Source organism: Euprymna scolopes, chromosome 21, assembly GCF_053919585.1.
Source record: "Euprymna scolopes isolate OS-2025 chromosome 21, ASM5391958v1, whole genome shotgun sequence".
Taxonomy (NCBI): Eukaryota; Metazoa; Mollusca; class Cephalopoda; order Sepiida; family Sepiolidae; genus Euprymna; species Euprymna scolopes.
In genome coordinates, this window is record NC_136502.1 from 92,944,890 (window position 1) to 92,965,174 (window position 20,285).

General features: G+C 32.7%; 1 protein-coding gene across 3 annotated transcripts in view; it reads left to right on the top strand.

The window, feature by feature from the left end:
* Positions 1–16,409, top strand: part of LOC145242584 (uncharacterized) — a 64,804-nt gene extending 48,395 nt beyond the window's left edge. For all 3 annotated transcript variants that reach the window (XM_080105680.1, XM_080105681.1, XM_080105682.1), the window contains exon 2: positions 2,549–16,409. In XM_080105680.1, coding sequence (XP_079961806.1) covers positions 2,890–4,953 — 2,064 coding nt within the window. In that variant the 5' untranslated portion in view covers positions 2,549–2,889 and the 3' untranslated portion in view covers positions 4,954–16,409. The remainder of the gene's footprint in view (positions 1–2,548) is intronic.
* Positions 16,410–20,285: the final 3,876 nt, after the last annotated feature.

A 20,285-nucleotide genomic window follows, 5' to 3' on the forward strand; every position in this document is an offset into this window, starting at 1 on the left:
CTAGTTTTTTATTTTTAACTCCTTTTCCCAAACTTACCGTGTCCGGGCGCCATTTTTAATGTTCCAATACATCGGTAAACACTGCATATTTTCCGAGCTGAATAAACATTTTACATTAAATAAAAACACTAAAAAATTATCCAGTTAGGTAAAAAAAGTAACTTATCCTGCCTATGATAACATTTATTTGTTATATATTTGTTTTATTGACAACTTTTTCGAATCTATGTGTATAGTAATACAAACCTGTAATCTGTACTTTCAACTAACATTTTAATACACAAACAATAGCTATTAACTTGAACACCAGAGCTAAAATATAGCACAATCAGTATTCTGCATAAAACTGCCACAAAACAGCAGTGCCCGCCAGTGGTTGAAATAACAGAATGACAGTAACCCCTTAAAGGTGCAATGACCACTATGGATGACAGTACCCAACAATTATAAACATGATTTGCTCACCAGTGCCTGCCCCTGTCAAGAAGTGACAGTAATCATCTGAAAAGAGAACTGATCACCAGTTATCACCAATCACAGTTATACCCGCCAGTGACTCCACAGTGCCCACCACTAGATGACAGTGCCCGACAATTAAAGACAGGCAATTTTGATTCATAGCAGTCTAATAGTCATAGGAAATGTCTGCTCCTTGCTGAAGAAGCCGCTGCCTGTCTGTAAATGCCTCAAAATGTCAATGACCACCAGTGCTTGTTATTGAAGACTGACAATTTCATTTTGGAGAAGTCCAATGGAGGCCGATACTGGTCGTGGTCAACAATGAACATTAGGAACTGACAATGACAGTTGTAAAAGCAGCCAGTTTCCACCATTAAATGCAAATAACCGCCTTAAAACAGAACTGTCATGGCTGCCAGTGATTGTTAGTTGTAAAGGCAGCCACTACCTACCAGTAAACACCAGTACCCACAAGTAATTATTCCAAACCAGTACTAATGGCCAGTAAGTACCAGTGCTGACAATGACAGCCAGTGGTTTCTGCTAGCTGCCACTGTCAGATAATGTCCGACAGTGGAAACCAGATGATTTCATTTTGGCCATGGCTGCCAGTACCTGCTATTTCCCAAAGCTGACTTAGTTCTCGAGGTGGGAGTGGAGGGATTTACTGGATCTCTTCTGGCTTTGTAATAATAAATACGAAATCTGCATGAATTAAAATATATTTAAATGTATTTTATGACCAGGCAAGCCCCCCCCCTTCCTAATTATATAATATCTAATGATAAATACATTATACAATATAGAACATATATATATATATATATATATATAAAAGTCATCTTGTATGTCTTTGTGAGGAATGGTTTCTACCAAATTACTGTCAAGTTTTTGGCCTAGAGACTTGAAACTTTGTATATAGGTTTTTTAACAGTTGAATCTCTCGCACAAGCATTCCAGCAGATGTTATCCATTGTCTCTTGAGACTAAATAGAGATTTACTATTAACTAGAATTTTTATAAATTTATTGGAATAAAACGTAAATAATTATGTTATACATGAACTTTATTTTTGTGTAACTTGTGAACCTGAGCGTACTCCTTTCACCAATGTGAGAGACAACAACACGGCCAGAAGAGAAGATGACCAGCCAGATTTTAAGCTGCCCATTTGGTGAGCAAACTAATCTGGTAGAGAGCTAGGGACATGCCCAAGCCAGCATAGTCTTTTGAGCAGACACACTTTAATGCCTAGAAAAATGTGTGTTGTCGTCTCTCACATTAGCGGCTACCGAAAGGGGTGAGGCTGGGTTAACAAGTATAAACAAAAATAAACAAAAACAAAATACAAGAAAAACAAGCTGCAACACCTTCTGCAAATATCAGTTGCATTGTGTTTGTGTGTGTGTGTGTGTGTGTGACACCATCGATTCTCTATACACTAAGGTCCAAGTATACGAAGATATAAGAAACAAACTCTACAAGACCTGCTTTCGTTTGTCCATACATCACATCATTTTAACACCTGGTTCCCTGCATTGCTATAGCCTTGTTATACTCTTCCATGTTTATTTACCAGCAATGCTTCAAACAAACTACCTTTCCCTCTTATCGTCTATGTTTTGTTGAGGTTGTGTTTGTCACTTGATGTCAGCTCATCTCCACCTCTTAAAGTTCTCTTGGTCTGGTCCAAGCCACAACTTTCGACTGTATCCAATTCGCAACTGTCCTCATCTCCAAACTGTCCTTTAGACTGTCCATAAACTGTTCCTAACTGTTGTAAAACTCATTGCCGCTCCTCAGAACTAACTCTAAATATATTTACATTTATGTCCAGTCTTTTGTCACCCCCTCCTCCACCTTCCACACCTTGATTAACAATCCTATTTCGGCTTTCTTTTGCATACCTTGATGAACAACTTCCCCTCCATTTTTCTTTTTCTTTGTCATTTCCTAACATTTGGGGGAGGAATGTCAATTATATCACATAAATACATATTGACCTTTATTATAGCATGAAAAGATATTTTTGTTTATTTTTGATTGTGAAATATTTTTAATATCGGATTTCTCTTTTTCTTTTTTCCAGATGTTCAAGGAGTAAATGAAAAACTCTCCCGGTGGTGGACTATCTCCTCCAAAGTTTTCTTTTATTCCTCCGTGTCCTGCATCAAGTAAAGGGAATTATCCACACGCCTGGGGGTAAGGAAACAAAAACTCTGCCGTTAAACTGGAATCAATGAAAAACTAAAAAAAAAAAAATAAATAAATAAAATAAAAAAAACAAATAAAAAAAAAACAGACAAAAATATAAAATAAAAAAAAAAACGTAAATAAATCCGAAGTAATAATAAAAAAATTTAATTCCTTCCTTCTCTTCCTTTCCTCGGAAAAAAAACAAAACAAAACAACACAAATACGATAGGAAACATGGAAAAGCTACCAAACGATAAGCAGGTCCAGGGAAACATTTCTCGAAAGCAGTTTCCGCAACCAACAAACACCCTCCAACCACCACCACCACCTCCGCCGCCGCCGCCACCACCACCACCACATCGTATGCCGGAAATGCCCGAGAAAACATTCCACAACCAAACTTATGTTAATCAGTTTGCCCAAAGCTATTACCTACAAACACACGGTTTGATGCACACCAACCAGAAGCTTTTCCCTGGCCATATCTATGGCAACCAGTTCTCCCAAAACTGTTATTTTCCTACGTATGAGACGATGCATCCTATTGAGAAACCAGCACAAAGCGTTCCCCCTACTTGTCCCAAGCAGTCTCCGCAGCCTGTCGTTGTGCCGAATAAAGCGTTGCCCAGTGTGCCGAAGCCTCAGACTACGCCGGCGGCGCCGCCGCCGCCGACCGTGACGGCGCCGATCGTAAAACCATACCAGTGCGACACGTGTCCAAAGCAGTTCGCCCGTCGGAACACCCTGCAGCTGCACCAGCGAATACACACGGGGGAGAAGTTGTTCCAGTGCAGCTATTGCGAAAAGCAGTTTGTGCACCGGGACAAGCTCCAGATCCACGAGCGAATACATACTGGAGAGAAACCGTTCCACTGCGAATTCTGCAACAAGCAGTTCTCGCGCAAGGACAAGCTGAAGATCCACCGGAGCACACATACAGGGATCCGGCCGTACCACTGCCGCTATTGCGAGAAGCAGTTCGTGCAGCGGGACAAGCTAAAAGTACACGAGCGCATTCACACGGGCGAGACCCCGTTCCACTGTGAGTTCTGCTCGAAGCAGTTCTCCCGAGGTGACAAGCTGCAGCTGCATCGGCGCACCCACACTGGGGAGAAGTTGTTCCATTGCCGTTACTGCGAGAAGCAGTTCGTCCACCGCGACAAGCTGCAGATCCACGAGCGGATCCACACGGGCGAGACCCCGTTTCACTGCGAGTTCTGCCCGAAGCAGTTCTCGCGCAAGGACAAGCTGAAGATCCACAAGAGCTCCCACACCGGCGAGCGTCCCTACCAGTGCAAATACTGCGAAAAGCAGTTCGTCGAGAAGGGCAAGATGAGGATCCATGAGCGACTGCACACTGGGGAGAAACCTTTCCACTGCGAGTTCTGCACAAAGCAGTTCTCGCGTGGCGACAAGCTGCAACTGCACCGGCGGACCCACACGGGCGAGAAGCTGTTCCAGTGCAACTACTGTCCGAAGCAGTTCGTGCAGAAGGACAAGCTGCAGATTCATGAGAGGACACACACTGGGGAAAAACCCTTCCACTGCGAGGTCTGCGCCAAGCAGTTCGCCCGCAAGGACCGTCTCCAGATCCACCGCAGGACCCACACCGACGAGAAACCGTTCCACTGCGAGATCTGCTCCAAGAAGTTCGCCCAACGCTACCACCTCAAGATCCACCGCCGGATCCATACGGGGGAAAAGCCGTTCCACTGCGACATCTGCCCAAAGCAGTTCGCCCGCAAGGACAAGCTGCAGATCCACACCCGAAGCCACACCGGCGAGAAGCCATTCCACTGCGACGTCTGCCGGGAGCAGTTTGGGCGGAAGGCGCAGCTGCAGGCCCACAAGAAGATCCACGGAGTCGTCACGGGTTGTCCGACGACGACAGTGGCGGCAGCAGCAGCAACAACGCCCATCCCCATCCCGGCGCCCCTTCCCGTACCCGTCCCTGTCCCTGTTCCCGTCCCTCTCTCGGCTCCAGTGCCCCCGCCACCCGCACCGGGATCCGAGAAGCAGCCGTTGAACTGTGAGATGTGTATGCAACAGTTCACCCAGAGGGACGCGCTGCAGATGCACAGAAGAACGCACGCTGCCGCCAATGCGGCCCCATCGCAGTGTGACCTTTGTCCGAAGCAGTTTGCCACCATCGAGGAAATGCAGAATCACAGAAGAGCGCATAAAGCCGTGCGGAATAATTTCCTGAAGCCAACGTCGTGCAAGAATATTAAGGAGTACACGCCAATGAGTACCCTGCTGTGGCAGACCTTTTACCCAGGTCTGCAAAATCAGGTTTGAACAAGAAGAAAGATTTATTCGAATACGGATATTAGTGTCATCGTTTATTATTATTATTATTATTATTATTATTATCATGATTATGATTCGACTTACGTCGGTCTCTTCTACTTTAATGTTCTTCGTTATTTGGTTGTTGTGGTGTCGCAGGATATGAGAGTGGATTTAACTTTCATTCATTAAAAATAACTGGAATAAAATAAAAACGTTTTGTTTACAGAATTTTTTAGATTAGGATTGATAATTTGTATTTTTTGGACTAATGTCCTCCTCTTGAATGTAATTCTCACAACATAATGCCGATATAACCTCAAACCTTCTTTTCAAACTTTAGAATCTATACGGCATTTTGAACTGAATCCATTACTTAATTCTGGGATAGATTGTCCGCATTCTGTCAAGAACAAGTGGTGCAATAAATAAATGTGTTAAGTCACAATCAGTTCTGAGTAGCAGTCTTCAAGAGGTTGAAGGTTCAATCCTCACTATAGGCGATGCTTGTAATAAAATAAAAATTGTCAGGCTTTTTTTTCCCGTTGTAGCTGATAGGTCAACAGTTTGGAATTTTGTATGGATCCTGAAATTCAACATAAGGATATTGAGTTTGGAAAGATGCACCTGAAAAAGGTCAGAGGGTGCATAGGCTAAAATGTAAGACTAACATCCAAGATCAGAATAATAGTCTGATTAATTAAAAACAAAAATATATATATATATTTTTTTTTTTTCTAAATTATTTTGATGTTATCTCTTTTAAAAAAGCTGTCAGGAGGAAATGGCTATATAGAAGTTTATTCAAATTATGATATTAACTATAAAAAATATTTCTTATGATGTATAAAAATTGTACCAGGATATGTATATGTATCTTATATATATATATATATATATATATATATATATATATATATACACACACACACATATATATGAACAACTAGTTAATAAAACATGTTAAAAAACACTTTGAAAAAGAGTTACAAACATATTTAATTTTAAAAAGGAAGCACAAAATAAGTGGATAGTCCTTAATCCGCGGAGTTTTGGGGAGAAATACTTTCCTTCTCATCAGAGGGTAGGAATTAGCAAAATGCGGGATCGGATTTTTATTTATATATATATATATATATATATATATATATATATATATATGTATATATAATTGGGCTAAGTTTGTGTTGGATTTGTTTTTTTTTTGTTTTATTTTTTATTTATTTTTTTTAACATTATGGATGCTCTGCTCTGCATTGAGCTCTCATACGTAAGATTTCCTACAGAAACTATCTGATCCCTTGTGAACAACACCACATATATATGTATGATCTTTTGATAAATATATGTTAAGCTGTTAGACCTATGCATATAATCCGCTAGGAACCTCTATTATCTATAGCAAAATATATTGTATGTATTTTGTTAATATGTGGAAAATATATGGAGCTAATTTGTAGGAGAGATTATTTTATTAAAAATCGATTATATAGTCAAAGTAGTATATATATAATTTTAATAATTATTGTACTCCTTTGTCAAGCAATAAATTTTGTAATTCTAAATAATTTTACTCAGAGTTTCCATTTATATATATTATTTATGTTTTTAAAGAAAATTAGAAGTGCTAATAGTGTATATAAATTTTAAATAGGTAAATTAATCTGATTGTTGACGTATTTAGAGCCAGACCTGCACACCACCAACCTTGACACTGGGCCCAACCATGAAGGCTCTTAACCTGCCATGATGGACACACAGTGAGGAAACCTCTTATCTGGTGTGTACTTCCTTCTTACTCACTTTTTTCTTTTTTAATCTTTTGTTCCTTGTACGAAGAATCGAGGTAGACGACCCCCTTTAACCCCACTTCCTCAAAATTGAAGAAGAAATCATTGGCAAAAAACAAAAAAACAAAAAAAAAAACAAAGAAACAAAAAAAAAACAGAAAGAAACCTGGAATTTTTAGTAAGTAAACAAATAATATGAATGCTAAAAAAAAAAAAAAAGACTAAATGAAAAGCAGACTATGATTATTATAATATAAAGAATGTCTATTATTTTTTTCTTTTAAAGAATGTCTATTATTTTTTCTTTTATATACATATATAAATATATATGTAAACCATTTTATTTGGATTTTAATGTTTATCATACTTTTCTACTGCTAGGATATACACACACACACACACACATATATATATATAATTTTTTTTCTATCCAGGACTCATAAAAATTTGTGGATTTTATTTTTATTTATGTTTTTGGAAGTAATGTTCTTTCAACAAAGACATTATTGTAGATTTTGATTGTACTATTATATGTAATATATTTGATTGAAATTTCATGCTGAGGAGACAAGTGTGCTGATCAAATGGACAGGAGACTGTCTGGGACATAATCGAGAACGCAAAAATTAATAAAACCGGAAAAATATGCAAAAAAAAACAGGCTGGTATTTCAAGACATCGTCGTTTCTAAATCATCACATACACACGCAAAAAAAAGATATATATGGAGGAAGGAAAAGAAGGAAGGAAGAAAGAAAGGAAAAGAAGGAAGAATAAACAAAGTTGAAATTTGTTCTAAAAACAAATGAAAATTAAAACAAAATGGAGGAATAAAAGAAGACCCAATTTTTTTTTCACCCCAAAAAGAGAAAAAAAAATCCAGAAAAAAAAAAAAAAATCGGAAGACTCTCCCTGCCCTCAAGAAATGAAATAAAGAAAACAAAAAAAGAGAATTTGAACACTTATTTCTACAAAATCAGAAAAATAAATAAAAACCACAAATATTCACTTCTTTCGAAAATTCTTAATTGGATATTATCCAGACTTATTTTTTTTTTTTTTAAATTTTTTTTAAGAATTCAAGGAAGATAACTCCTTGCATATAAAATTATAAAAGTTTGTGAAATGGATTATTTCTACACAGGTTTTTACATTTATCATAAAAAATTTTTTTAACAATGTTTTGACTGATATATTCTTCAAATAAAAAGAATACATATTAATGTGTAGAAACATTAAAATACTTAATTTCTAAATGTGAGAAAAAAAAATGAAAAGATTTTTTTTTTTTTCAATTTCGGATTGGTATGTTCTGAAAACAGATTGGGCAATCAAAAAAAAAAAAAAAAATCCTATGTAAAACAAATTTAAAACTGTGGCCAGATTCTGCAGATTATACACTGGTCAAGTTTCTGTTGTCAAAGTGAGTACCATTAAATCCTTACAACCTTACTCTATGTTTCGGATTCAGAGGAAATTGCTATTCGAATATTCTTAGACCAAAATATATAAACATTGGGGGAAGTTTGAACGTCTGAAAAGATGTACAAGAATATTTTTTTGTTTTTGACTAAAAAAAAGTGTTGCCTTGTGCCAAACAATAGTGAGGGTATGTAGGAACTGTAAAAACAAAACAAAAAAATGCATTGGAAAAAAAATTTACAATCTTATCTTTCACCTTCTCTCTCTCTCTCTCTCTCAAAGATTTCTCTTTCAGCTTTACATAAAAATGAAGTTAATAGCAATACAATACACTAAAAAAAAACCCCAAAAAACGTTTCTTTGATATGACAGGGACACGCTTGAAAATTCATGTTTACATTTGGTTTAGGAGCACTAATAAACCGTAATACTTGACGTTCTGCCTTTTGATATTTAATTAAAATGGGGAATTTTTTAACTGACAGTTTAAAGACCTCAAAATCACATTTGTATTTAAGACCGTCACAGAGTAAACAAATATCAATTATTTATTCATAATAGATTACAAAGACTTTTGCACTATAATTGTGAGCAATAAAAATTTAAATATGATTTTGAAGCCCTTCAACTGTTGATTAAAAAGAAACTAGTTTCTGGTTTGAATTAAAATTTAACGGCTAAAAAGTCAAGCATTCTGGTTTGGTTAGAAAAAAAGTAATTAATTTCTTATGCACCCATGTACAAAAAAAAAAAATACTTTTGACAGTTTTAGTTTTACAAAAAATTTCAATCATTTTATTGCTTCCACTTCAATTATAATTTCAATTCTTGAAATGAAATTCTTATTTTACATTTTTTTATGCCCCCTCTCCTTCTATCTTACTCCTCCCCCTTCACCTATCACTTGAGTTTCTGCCTCAAGCAAGTGTATTTTATTTTGCTCTCTTGGGTTCTTGTATCAACATAGTTTTTCTTTTCTTCTTGATCCTCTCTTCTTTCTTTTTTTTTTTTTTGCATGTCCACTCTCCCTCTGATCCTTTTAGTTATTCTTTCACTCACTCACTCTCTCTCTCTCTCCTGCAGTTTCTCTTAATTTTTGTTTCTTTAGAAAATTTTTTTCTCTCTGTTTGATTATTGATATAAATTTCTTCATGGACAAATTTTACTTTTACTCACTGGGCCATTAATTTTTTTTTTTTTTAAACCCTATCAAATTAATTGACACTCAAATTGGAAGCACTGCATCTAAAAGTTATTTCCCTTCATAATAAGACATAAGGCATGAACAACAAACAAAATTCTAAAAACAAAATACTGTTTTCTCTTATACACACACACACACACACACACACACACACACACACACACACACACACACACACACACATATAAAATAGTGACAGACTGAAAGAAAAATTGGAATCACCCACCCCCCCCCCCAAAAAAAAAAAAAAATCATAAACTGAAATGCAGGCATATTTTGTGGACAGCATTTTTAAGAAGACCCGGAAAAGAGAAAAAGAAAAAAAATGGGGAAAAAATAAAATCCATTTTTGATCTGATTTTGTCGGAACAAATGTGGATACTTTTATAATTTTATTTATTTATTTTTCTCAATGTTAAAAAAATTTGGTAAATGAATTTTACAAGATTGTAATCATTTTGAATGTCTGGGAAAAAAAAACAAAAAAACGGGGGAAAGTATAAATTGTTTAAAAACGATCTAATTTTTATTAAATAAAAAAAAAATAAAAAACTCCCAAAAGGCCAGATGACTTTAAAATTTGGCATATTTCAGGAGTTAGAAAAATATGCATTGAATTACTCATAACCAGTTTTAAGATAAGCTTAGCAATAAAAAGACTACTTTATTCTGGGGGTCTGGCTTTTAAAAAATTAAGGTGTTAATTTTCTGTTTTTTATTATGCAAACACAAGTGAAACGTATTACAAACCATTTATTCAAAAAAAAAAAATATTTTGGAAAAGATTTTGCATGAAGAATTCTTGAATTTAGGTAAAATAAAATTCAAAGTAAATCTATTTAAACAAAGATAAAAAAAAAAAAGAATATGGGTGAATATGAATTTTTTAAAATTTATCTGCTGCAAAAAAATGAAAAAAAAATATATCTTTAAAAAAAAAAAGAATGGAAAGATAAATGGCCAAAATTCTATTTGAAAATAGTACCCCCTAACCCTACCCCCTTCCCCATTTTTAACACAAACACTCACTTTTTTTATATGCACAATTAAATCCCTTAGAAAACTGAGTTTTGTCCAGAACTAAACCTAATTAAGAAAAAATATGTATAAGGAAAAATCTCTTTGATGTATGCACCTGTCATAGAATAAAAACGTCTTATTCCAAAAGTTGCGTGAATTGATCAAATAGTTTTTTTTTTATACAAAGAAAATCTTTTTTTAAAAATAATTTTTAGTTGTCAATCGTAGATGGTTGCCATTACAAGATTTTGATCTAGATTGTCTGAATTAAGTTGTCTGTATTTATTTAAAATGGCGCTTCCTCATAAAATTTGATGTTTTTAGTAAAAAAAAAAAAAAATACTCGAAAAGTTTACATGATTTTTAGAATATAAAATTTTCGTTCCATGATGGGTATGTGTATCATAAATATTTTTCCGTTTTTATTTTATATAAATTTTTTTTTTTTTTAGTTGGTTGAATTCTGGACAAAAACCGAAAACTGATTTTGAATTAGCTACAAAAATGCAATCTTCAAGAATATTATTTTAAAATAACTTATAAAAAAAAGTTTTTTCAATCCCAGTTAAAAACGATAAAAAACAAACAAACAAACAAAAACTGATTTACATATGCAAAAGTTTGAACAATGAAAAATCAGAAAAAAAGGATTCAAAGAATTCTTACTTCACAAATCAAAACAAGCCTAAAAAAATGGCATAGTTCAAATGTTCTATCTTCTATCAAACACGAGAAAGATAAAAGAAACACTTAAAAACGGTACAAGACTTAAAATGCCCACAGATTTAACACAAAATATGAGGCAAGGCAAAAAGAAAAATTGTGTATCTTTTGTTTTTTTTTGGGGGGGGGTGAATTAATGAGAAAGTGATATTCATTTGTGAATTTGGTTTCAAAGTTTTATTGGTTGGATGATCTAAGGTTAGAATTCGAGTACAAGGTTGGTGATGTTTTCTTGTCATAAACTCATCAAAACCTTTCTCATTTGCAACATTTGCAGCATGAAAATTTTTTTTCATTTTTAACCATTTCTATGAATATTCCTATTTATACAAGTTTAGGATTTTTTGGTAGAAGATATTAGAAAATGTGACTGAAACATTTTTTTTAGTTAACTTATTAAATTTTGACAATAGTTTAAAAAAATGTGCACCTTGTGTCATATTTAGGTATTAACCCCACCTTTTCTTCTCTCATGAGAGACTGGATAACCTCCAAAAGGAATACTTGCATGATGAAAAGTTTATAGCAAAGCAAGGAGACTGCGCTTTCCCTGACTGCACTTCTCATGAGCCGCCATGACTCAAGTCGAGTGGTGAATAATGCTGGGATAAGTAGATCAAAGATTTCATTCTCCTCAACTATTTGTCCTACTAAGACTTGAGAGTCCAGTCTACCTTTCTATTTTACTTATAAATAAGAGAGTGGTAAATTCATACATTGCTCAAGAGAAAGTGGTTTTAAAGCATCTTTGATTTTTCATACTGATGGCACTTGGCATTCCCAAATGGTCACCCATCTAAATATAGGCTGAGCTCATTGTTAGCTGGGTTCAGTGTTGCTTAACTCTGATACACATATGCATCCATCAAACAAAGCCAGGTTCCAGAATAGACAGTGTTAATGTTTGCAGTTTAAAAGGCTGCTGCAAAGAAGGTGAGCTCTCTCTATCGTGCTAGAAAACTACTTATATCTGAAAATATCCTGTATCTCTCTAAGGCCACCATTAGCCCATGTATGGAGTACTGTTGTCACATTTGGGCTGGCGCATTTGCTGCTTATATCTCACTCCTGGACAGGGTTCAAAAAAGAGTCGCTAACCTGATAGGTCCTGAGCTGTCATCTAGGCTTCAGCCTCTGTCCCACTGACGAAATATTGCACCCCTCTGCCTGTTCTACAAGTATTTCAATGGTGAATGCTCTGATAAACTACAAGCACTTGTAACCTCTCGACAAACCTGACAAGCAGCTGTCCCACCCCTTCACAGTAGAGATTCCTAGGTGTAAGAAAGCCTTCTACTCTAATAGTTTCTTCCCCAGAACTGCTAGACTTTGGAACTTTCTTCCGAGATTCTGTACTGATATGCAGAAGTTCAAGTGTAATGTGAACAGACATCTTGCTACTCATCTCCCTTCATAATGCTCCTGCAACTTATGTCCGCAATAGTAGCCCCCTACTTCAAAGTGGCACTGTGCCTTGTTTGAGGTGAAGATTGAATTAAAAAAAAAAAAAAAAAGATTTAATCCTAGTTGTCTAAATAAACCATAAAAAACAAGGACTAACAACTATATGTAAGTTTTAAAATACCAAATATAGATGTAATAAAATAAAAATTTCTTTTTGTTTACACCCCCCCCTCCCTCCATCCTCTTTTATAATTTGGAGATATCCGGGTAAGGTTGTTGATTTAAATGAAAAATAATCATTAAAAAAAACAAAAACATGAAAAAATACCAATCTACTTTTCTACCATCCTTAATCCTAACAGAAACTATATAAACTGGCCTCATATATATATATATATATATCTTTGGTTCTTTTTACACAACTATATTATTGTAGACATATGTAAAAATAGAAACAAGAATGATTTTATTAGCAAGTGTTGTTGTATATGTATTTTTTTTGTTTATTTTTTTGTAGAAAATTTTATAACACGTGATGAATTCATTATCACACATACAGACAGACAAAAAAAAAAGGCAAATAAAATTTACGTAACAAAAGTAAAAGAAACAAAAATATAAAATTTGTTAATTAAAAAAATAAATTCAGAAAACTCTGCAAAACTATAACACTGCAAAGTCCCTTCCCCCACCCCCAAAATACATTTTACAGAATTTAACAAATTTAATATAACAAAGTTTAAACATGCATTTAATAATAATAATAATTATAATTAAATAATAGTTAAACTTAAAACTAATACTTAAAAAAAAATGGCTGATTACAAGTTTATTTCATGACTAAAATTACAATTTGAGACTAATAATCAATTTTATAAAATCTTGAAAACCAAGTGAAATAGAAGAGAGATTTTCCATGAATACAGATTCTAAAATTGAATCCATTAGGTATACTTCAGTTAAATCTTTTATAAAAATCGTCTTCACGTGTGTATGAAGAAAAATGTTAACCTAAAATTTCCCCCATACAAAATCACATTAAAAACAAACAAACACCCATGATGTCTTAAAGTACAAATTATCATATTTCATACTGTCAATCTTGCTATCCAAAATTTAAAATGAGTGTCTGTAAGTTAAAAAAAAAAAAAAATTTCTTTCCATAAAAGATGTTTATATTACAACTGTACATTTTTTAAAACGTTGCATCTGTGTCTTTTCCCACCTTTTCAATCTATAAAATGTAAAACTAGTGAACACTATGGAAGTTACTAAGGAGATTAAATGTTCATAAGGCTTAGACTGGTTATTGTTAGACTGAAAAGAGGAACAGTATAAAAAAAATATATATATAGTTCTCAAAAAAAGTGCCACTTTTAAGATGAACGCTATAATAAGAATTGCAATCAGAGCAAATAAGGTAATTAAATCAGTTCACTGGTTATTGAACAAAATTAAAGCGCACCTTATTTATTAATATCTTTTTTTAATTAAGATAAATAGGCATCCTCTATCTTTGTGATAAGCATTGTTCGATCTTGTTAGCACCTTACATCAAATGGCTTCATGCCTTGTCGCAAGCGATTTCCATAAAAGAGGTTGCACAATGATAGAATTTAAAAAATATTGAATTTTCACAAAATCTGTGAAAAATTAGTTTATTAAGCTGTCAAATGTTAAAATATTGAAAACAATGTTCAAGATTCTAAGAATTGATGATTAGTGGAGTACCTAAACTTCAAAATTGGTCTGATTTTTTTTTTTTAAGTTGTATTTAAATACATTTCGGAAATATAAATAAAAGTGAAGAAAAAAAAATGAACTAATTGTTATTGCAAAATTCCCCAACGTGTTAAGAGTTTATGATTATTTAAATAAAAATAAGGCACTTATTTATTTTTTTTTTTCGTTATTGTGACTGCAAAGAAGCATTCATAATTTCGCCAGAGTTTGAGAAAGGTATTGACCAAATTTATGCAAATTAAAATTAACACAAAATAATAGATTGAGTGAAATGCTGTGATCATAGGGAAGGAAAAGATGCAATTTGTGCAAAAAAATAAATAAATAAAATACAAATGAATGCATTTTGTATTAGAAATTAAAATAACAGAACAGACAAAATATTATTCTCTCTCTCAAAGACCCAGACACACAGTTCAGTAGAAATAAGTTGAAACAAAATGCAATGGAGATATAAGGCCAAACTAAGATTTTTAGTATTGACAGAGCTGATAGTTTAGTTTAACATGTAAAAAAAATTCCTCTTAAATTCAAGTTTGTGAAAGAAATCTATGAGCTTTCAAAAATTGGTGCAATCATGTTTATAAGTCGACAAAAAAGTTGATCAAAAATAAGTTACAAGCACATCTGTCAAATTAACTTTACACAAAAGAATTTCAAGAATGGTGGACATCATGGGGTGATTTGAATTAATAATGGAATCTGTGACAACTCTGGCCATATGATAATGAAGAGTCACAAGTGATCTAGATACGCTGCTCTTCTCAACAGGTTTGACTTCCAGCCAATCACCGGGAAGCAATTTGCCCTGCAGATAAGGAATTCCTCAATCACCTGAACCATCTAAAATTGATTTTGCTATCAGAGTTCCTCTCTATTGCCATTATTTGAGGGAATACATTGAGCTTGCTCTCGGCCTTCTAAGCCAGCAGGACATTAAATCAAACTGCCTGATATTTTGAATATATTCACAAAGACTTTTTAAATTTGATAGTTAAAACAAATTATTTAGAATAGGACAGCAATAAAATAAATTCTTAAAGTTTAATGTTACCTTTTTATTGACCTAATACATGATCACAAATATTAGACTGTTGAGGCGTAAACTCAAGAAGGAATGGCTGATAATGTAGTCATGCTAAGTAAGCGATATTTAAACTGTGAAGATAATTGAATTGTTGTTGCGTTCTATTCTTCCATATGTGTGTGATTGAGCATGGTTGTTCCACCAACAGGGTCTGCAACTACGCTATCAGGCTTAGATAATTAAGCAAAAAAAAAAAGTAAACCTATTATTTCATCCGGCTTCTTGATTAAACTTGAGTCTGATTGAATTAAAAATGACTTTTTGGTTTCTGACGGTCTGCATCAATTGACTAAGCCCTGCAAGCGCCTCTCTATCACTATTAATGAAAGGGACGCTTCTAGCCTGCTATTATTCCGCCAAGCCAAAAGGATATCTGATCAAACTTGTTGTGTTTTAGATGTACTCAGTTTTTTTGTTTTTTTTTAAACTCGGCAGTTGAAACAAATTATGTCGAATAAAATGGCAACACAATAAATGTTTGCTTTAACTTTTTGTAAATAAAGATTTATAATTAGTTTCAAAATAATGTCTGTCCTTGAAAAAATAAATTACAAATAAGTATACCATCATCTCTATTTGTGGTTAAGATATTAAAATTGCTTGCATCTTGCATGCTGTCTTCGACACAATTAACATCATATTCTTACCTTCTTTTTCTTGCATATAACATAGAGCCAAATTTTCACCTAGTTCTTTTGGCCTTAATAGCTTTATTTACAAAAGGTACATATTTAAAACTATTAATTCAGTCATCAGTGTTCTTAAAAATAAAAATAAATAAATTGCAAATCAAATTTCATATTTAATCTGATCAACAATTTTTGTCTTAATTACTGATATTATTTATTTATTTATGTTTGACATTGCAGTCGGCATTTTACTTTTGGGAATGGAAAAAGTAAATGGTCCATCTTTGAAACTTGTTATTAAAAAAAAGACCGCAAAATCTTTCTTACATTTATTTATGATCAGAATAACTTTTTAGTTTTCTTTTTTCTTTAAAGCAAAACAAAAGTCATAAATTATTCATGAAAGACTTCTGGCCAACTCTGGGGAGGGACAGCTAGCTTTTGTCGACCTTTAAAATGTGTTTAGATCATAAACTTAATACTTACATTGATATAATGAACAGTCAACATTTACCATTTAAAATTTAAGGTATAACTTTTTCTATCCATAGAAAGGATAAAAAACATGTAATTCTACATAAAATAAGCTTTCCAGTGGCATCAAATTTCGCTTGGCCTTAATCTTCTCCCAGTTAAGCCCCCCCCCCCAATTTATTTCTACTGTACTATACTGGACATTATACACCATTTGGAAATTCATTATCATTTCTAAGGTTAAAAATAAAAAGGAAAATGTCTTATCTGTAACACACGGTTACCTCCCTTGACTCTATAACTGCTGCATTGAGTGGAGAAACATTCTTGAAGGGAAACGTTTTTAAAAGAGAGAAAACAACAACAACAACAAAAAAAAAAAAAAGGATAAAGCAGCAGCGATGGCGGTCACTTCTGAAAATCCGTCCCCTGATATTGAACATTGTTTCAAATTTGAGTTATGGAAAAAAAAAAAAAAAGAAAAAAAAAAAAAAAAAAAAGACATTATTTTTTAATTGCAAGAACACAATTGCATTACCATTTAACTTTTTTTGTATATTTTATTTTAATTTTTTTTTTTTTTTTAAGGAAAAAAATATTTTCAAACCTTACTTCTACTTTTATTTCCTTACGTTTTTGTTTTTTTCTTTTTAATATAGTCATTTATTCTTAGATATTTAAATTATTTTAATTTTTAAAAGTTGAGTATCTCTTTATTTCTAATTTATTAAATTGTTTTTTTTTTTTTTTTAATTAAAGTTTTTGGTGCTTCTACAGTATAATGGAATTTCAAACAAATGCATTTTAGGTAAAAACATTATCACACACTTGCATGTCCTGTAGAAATTAGTATAAATTCCAAAAATTATGAAAAGTGAGCCAGTAGATGCTAGATCTATTTTTCATAAAAAATCATAGACATAACAGTCCGACATTTTCTATTGTTTCAATGACGAATTTTAAGGAAAGCAAGGGATACAAGTCAGTTTATCATACAGAATTGGTCATACAACTCTTCCACATTAAAACATCATAATTCAATAAATTATATGTTTACTTGTGTGTATTTTTCTACTGGGTCATTTTTTTTTAATTTATAATTTCGACATGACAAGTAAGTACATAATAGTGTTTTTTCCTGAAATGAATTTGTTTGAAATTCTATTATTCTGCGTACACCAATTTTTTTTTTTTTAAATTTAGACTGTTGGAAAATACTGAAATAACATTCTTGGGATTTACTAAATAAAACTTAAACATTTTTGCCTTATAGAATTGTAGCTAAAAAACAAAAAAAGACAAAACGATTTTGTACATTTTTTATAAGGCAAAATTTAAAAGTAAAAATCTTTTTAATATTTTTCCAAGATTTTCATATTTTCTCCCATTTTTAAAATAAGAAAATCCTTGAAATATCTTTTTGTCTGATGCTTGTAAATAATTTAAGCAAAATGTAAATTAATTTTATTTCCTTAAAAATCTTACGATTTATTCAGCAACTTAACATTAGCAAAATGTATAGAATTATCTTAGACAATCCTATTCTTTTTGTAATTATAATATCCGCATTTATCAAAATATTTTATTCATGCTTTATTTAACAATTCACAAAATATCCAAAAATAAATTAGAAATACATTTTTTTATTATGTATTTTAGGAATTTAAGGCAGAAGAATTGTCTAAAAACAAAAAACGAAACAAATAAAATGTTATTGGATTTTTGTAATATTATAAGCATAATGCAAAAAAAAAACCCAAAAAAAACTTGAGTTGAAAATTAATGTTGTGATTATCGAACCGCATTCACTTTATTTTGTGTTTAATGTTGCTTTGTCTATATATATATATATATATATATATATATATATATATGAGAATGATTTTTGTCCAAATTAGTAAATAAAAGCTTTTTTATTTTTTTTTTTTAATTTCATCAAAATTGTATTATTTTTTCATTGTAAATTTTTTTTTTTTTTTGTGATACAAAATATTAAAATTGCCTTTTATGTCGATGCATCATAAGAACTAATTATGATACATCATAATGATGTATAATGATCGATATCATGATATATCATAATATTAATTGTCCATCATAAAGAAATATTGCAGGTACATCATACCAAGATCATATATCATGAAGATACATCATAAATATTATGCAGACATATCTCAAGAGTTAAAGAAAATATTTAAAAATTCAGATGAAATATGTTTCTCAATAGCTATTTTGGCTTGCCAATTTTTCCAAAAGAAATGACGTTAGACTAATCTGGAAAGGTTGCTACATGCCATATTTGAAGTGGTATTTTGAAATGGTATCACGAAAAAATTATGTATGGAAGTTATTATTTTAGTAAGAGGTCGCGATTATTTTGGTTAATTCATTAAAAATAAGTGTCGAAATTAGTAACATATCCAAGAATTATGAAAAATGATATAATGTGACTTACTTCTTTGGTGGGTTTGTAATGAAATAACCAGCCATACCATGTCTAAAAGTTATTATTTTAGTGATAGAAGGGGGCGATAATGTGGATTTACTCATGAAAAGTGATAGTCGAAATTAGTAACATACCATAGCCATGTATCAAAGTTTTTTATTTTAGTAAGAGTGGCAGCGATAATGTAAGTTAAATCATGTGTGACAAAAATTATGAAAAAATGATGAAATGTGAGTTATTTGGATGATGTGTTTGTAATGAAAAACCAGCCAAGACAATGTCTCAAAGTTATTATTTTAGACAGATGAGCGATAAATATATTTACCTTCTCTCCAGGAGATTAGACAAAAGGTCAGGTGTTTCTGTGGAACAAACTCTATTTGAATGTGGAAGACCCAGGTTTTCAGTCCATGTTGTGTACCATGTAGCCATTGGCACTCCCATATAAAAGTGATACTATAGATCTCACAGAATTTGAACATGTCACACAGACGTCACTTTGTTCAAGTCTCCATTTCACCATGGCATCTCTCGAGGAATAGCAATAAGTTGAACAGATTCTAATCTGAAAACAATCATAATTTACTTCAAGAATATTCACATCAACATCTATCATATGCAGCCATCTATATATATATATAAAAGCGAAAATGTTTGTGCATGTGCGTTTTCATGTATGTCCAAGAAAGGCTTCTTTCCGAGAAGCGATCGATCGCCTCACAACTTCTTAAAATTTTTAATATCGCGCCAAAAGTATAATATCTATGAGTTAACAACCAGGGTCGCCTGTCTATTTAATTTGCCAGACTTTGAAAAGATAAATATTCAACAATTTTCGATCGCTGCATGTGTATTAAGCTTTTTCGTATAAAAAAAAAAAAAGAAGCGAACAGAACCACGGTAAATAAAACACTGTCCCGCATTCAAAGTTTCCGTCATTAACTCGTCAAAAACGGGCACCTGCCAAGTCGCACATTTTTTTTCACACTTTATTATTTTCCAACTGCACGTCAAGGCTTCGTTTTTTTTTTTTTTCTTCAAAACAACCAACGATTTTTTTTTTTCATTTACCAAAAACACACACACCTATAAACACCCGGGCAATGCCGGGTACCCCCCGCTAGTCTACAATATAAATCTCACCTGTCTGTTTAAATGTATGTATGTTTGTATGTCTGCATAAGACTTTCGACAGAGGCGACGGATTTTCACAAGATCAGTATCGTTTTGAAGCTCGACCCTTCGTACGACAAATATCGAAAAATTGGCTAAAAACATTAATTCCTTCACCCTCAACTGGGCACTTTTCTACAAGGGGAGGTTTCTTTTTTCTGCCAATATTTTCGAAAGTCATCCTCTCTTTTCGATTGACTAGCCTTAATTTAAACCTTTGCCACTT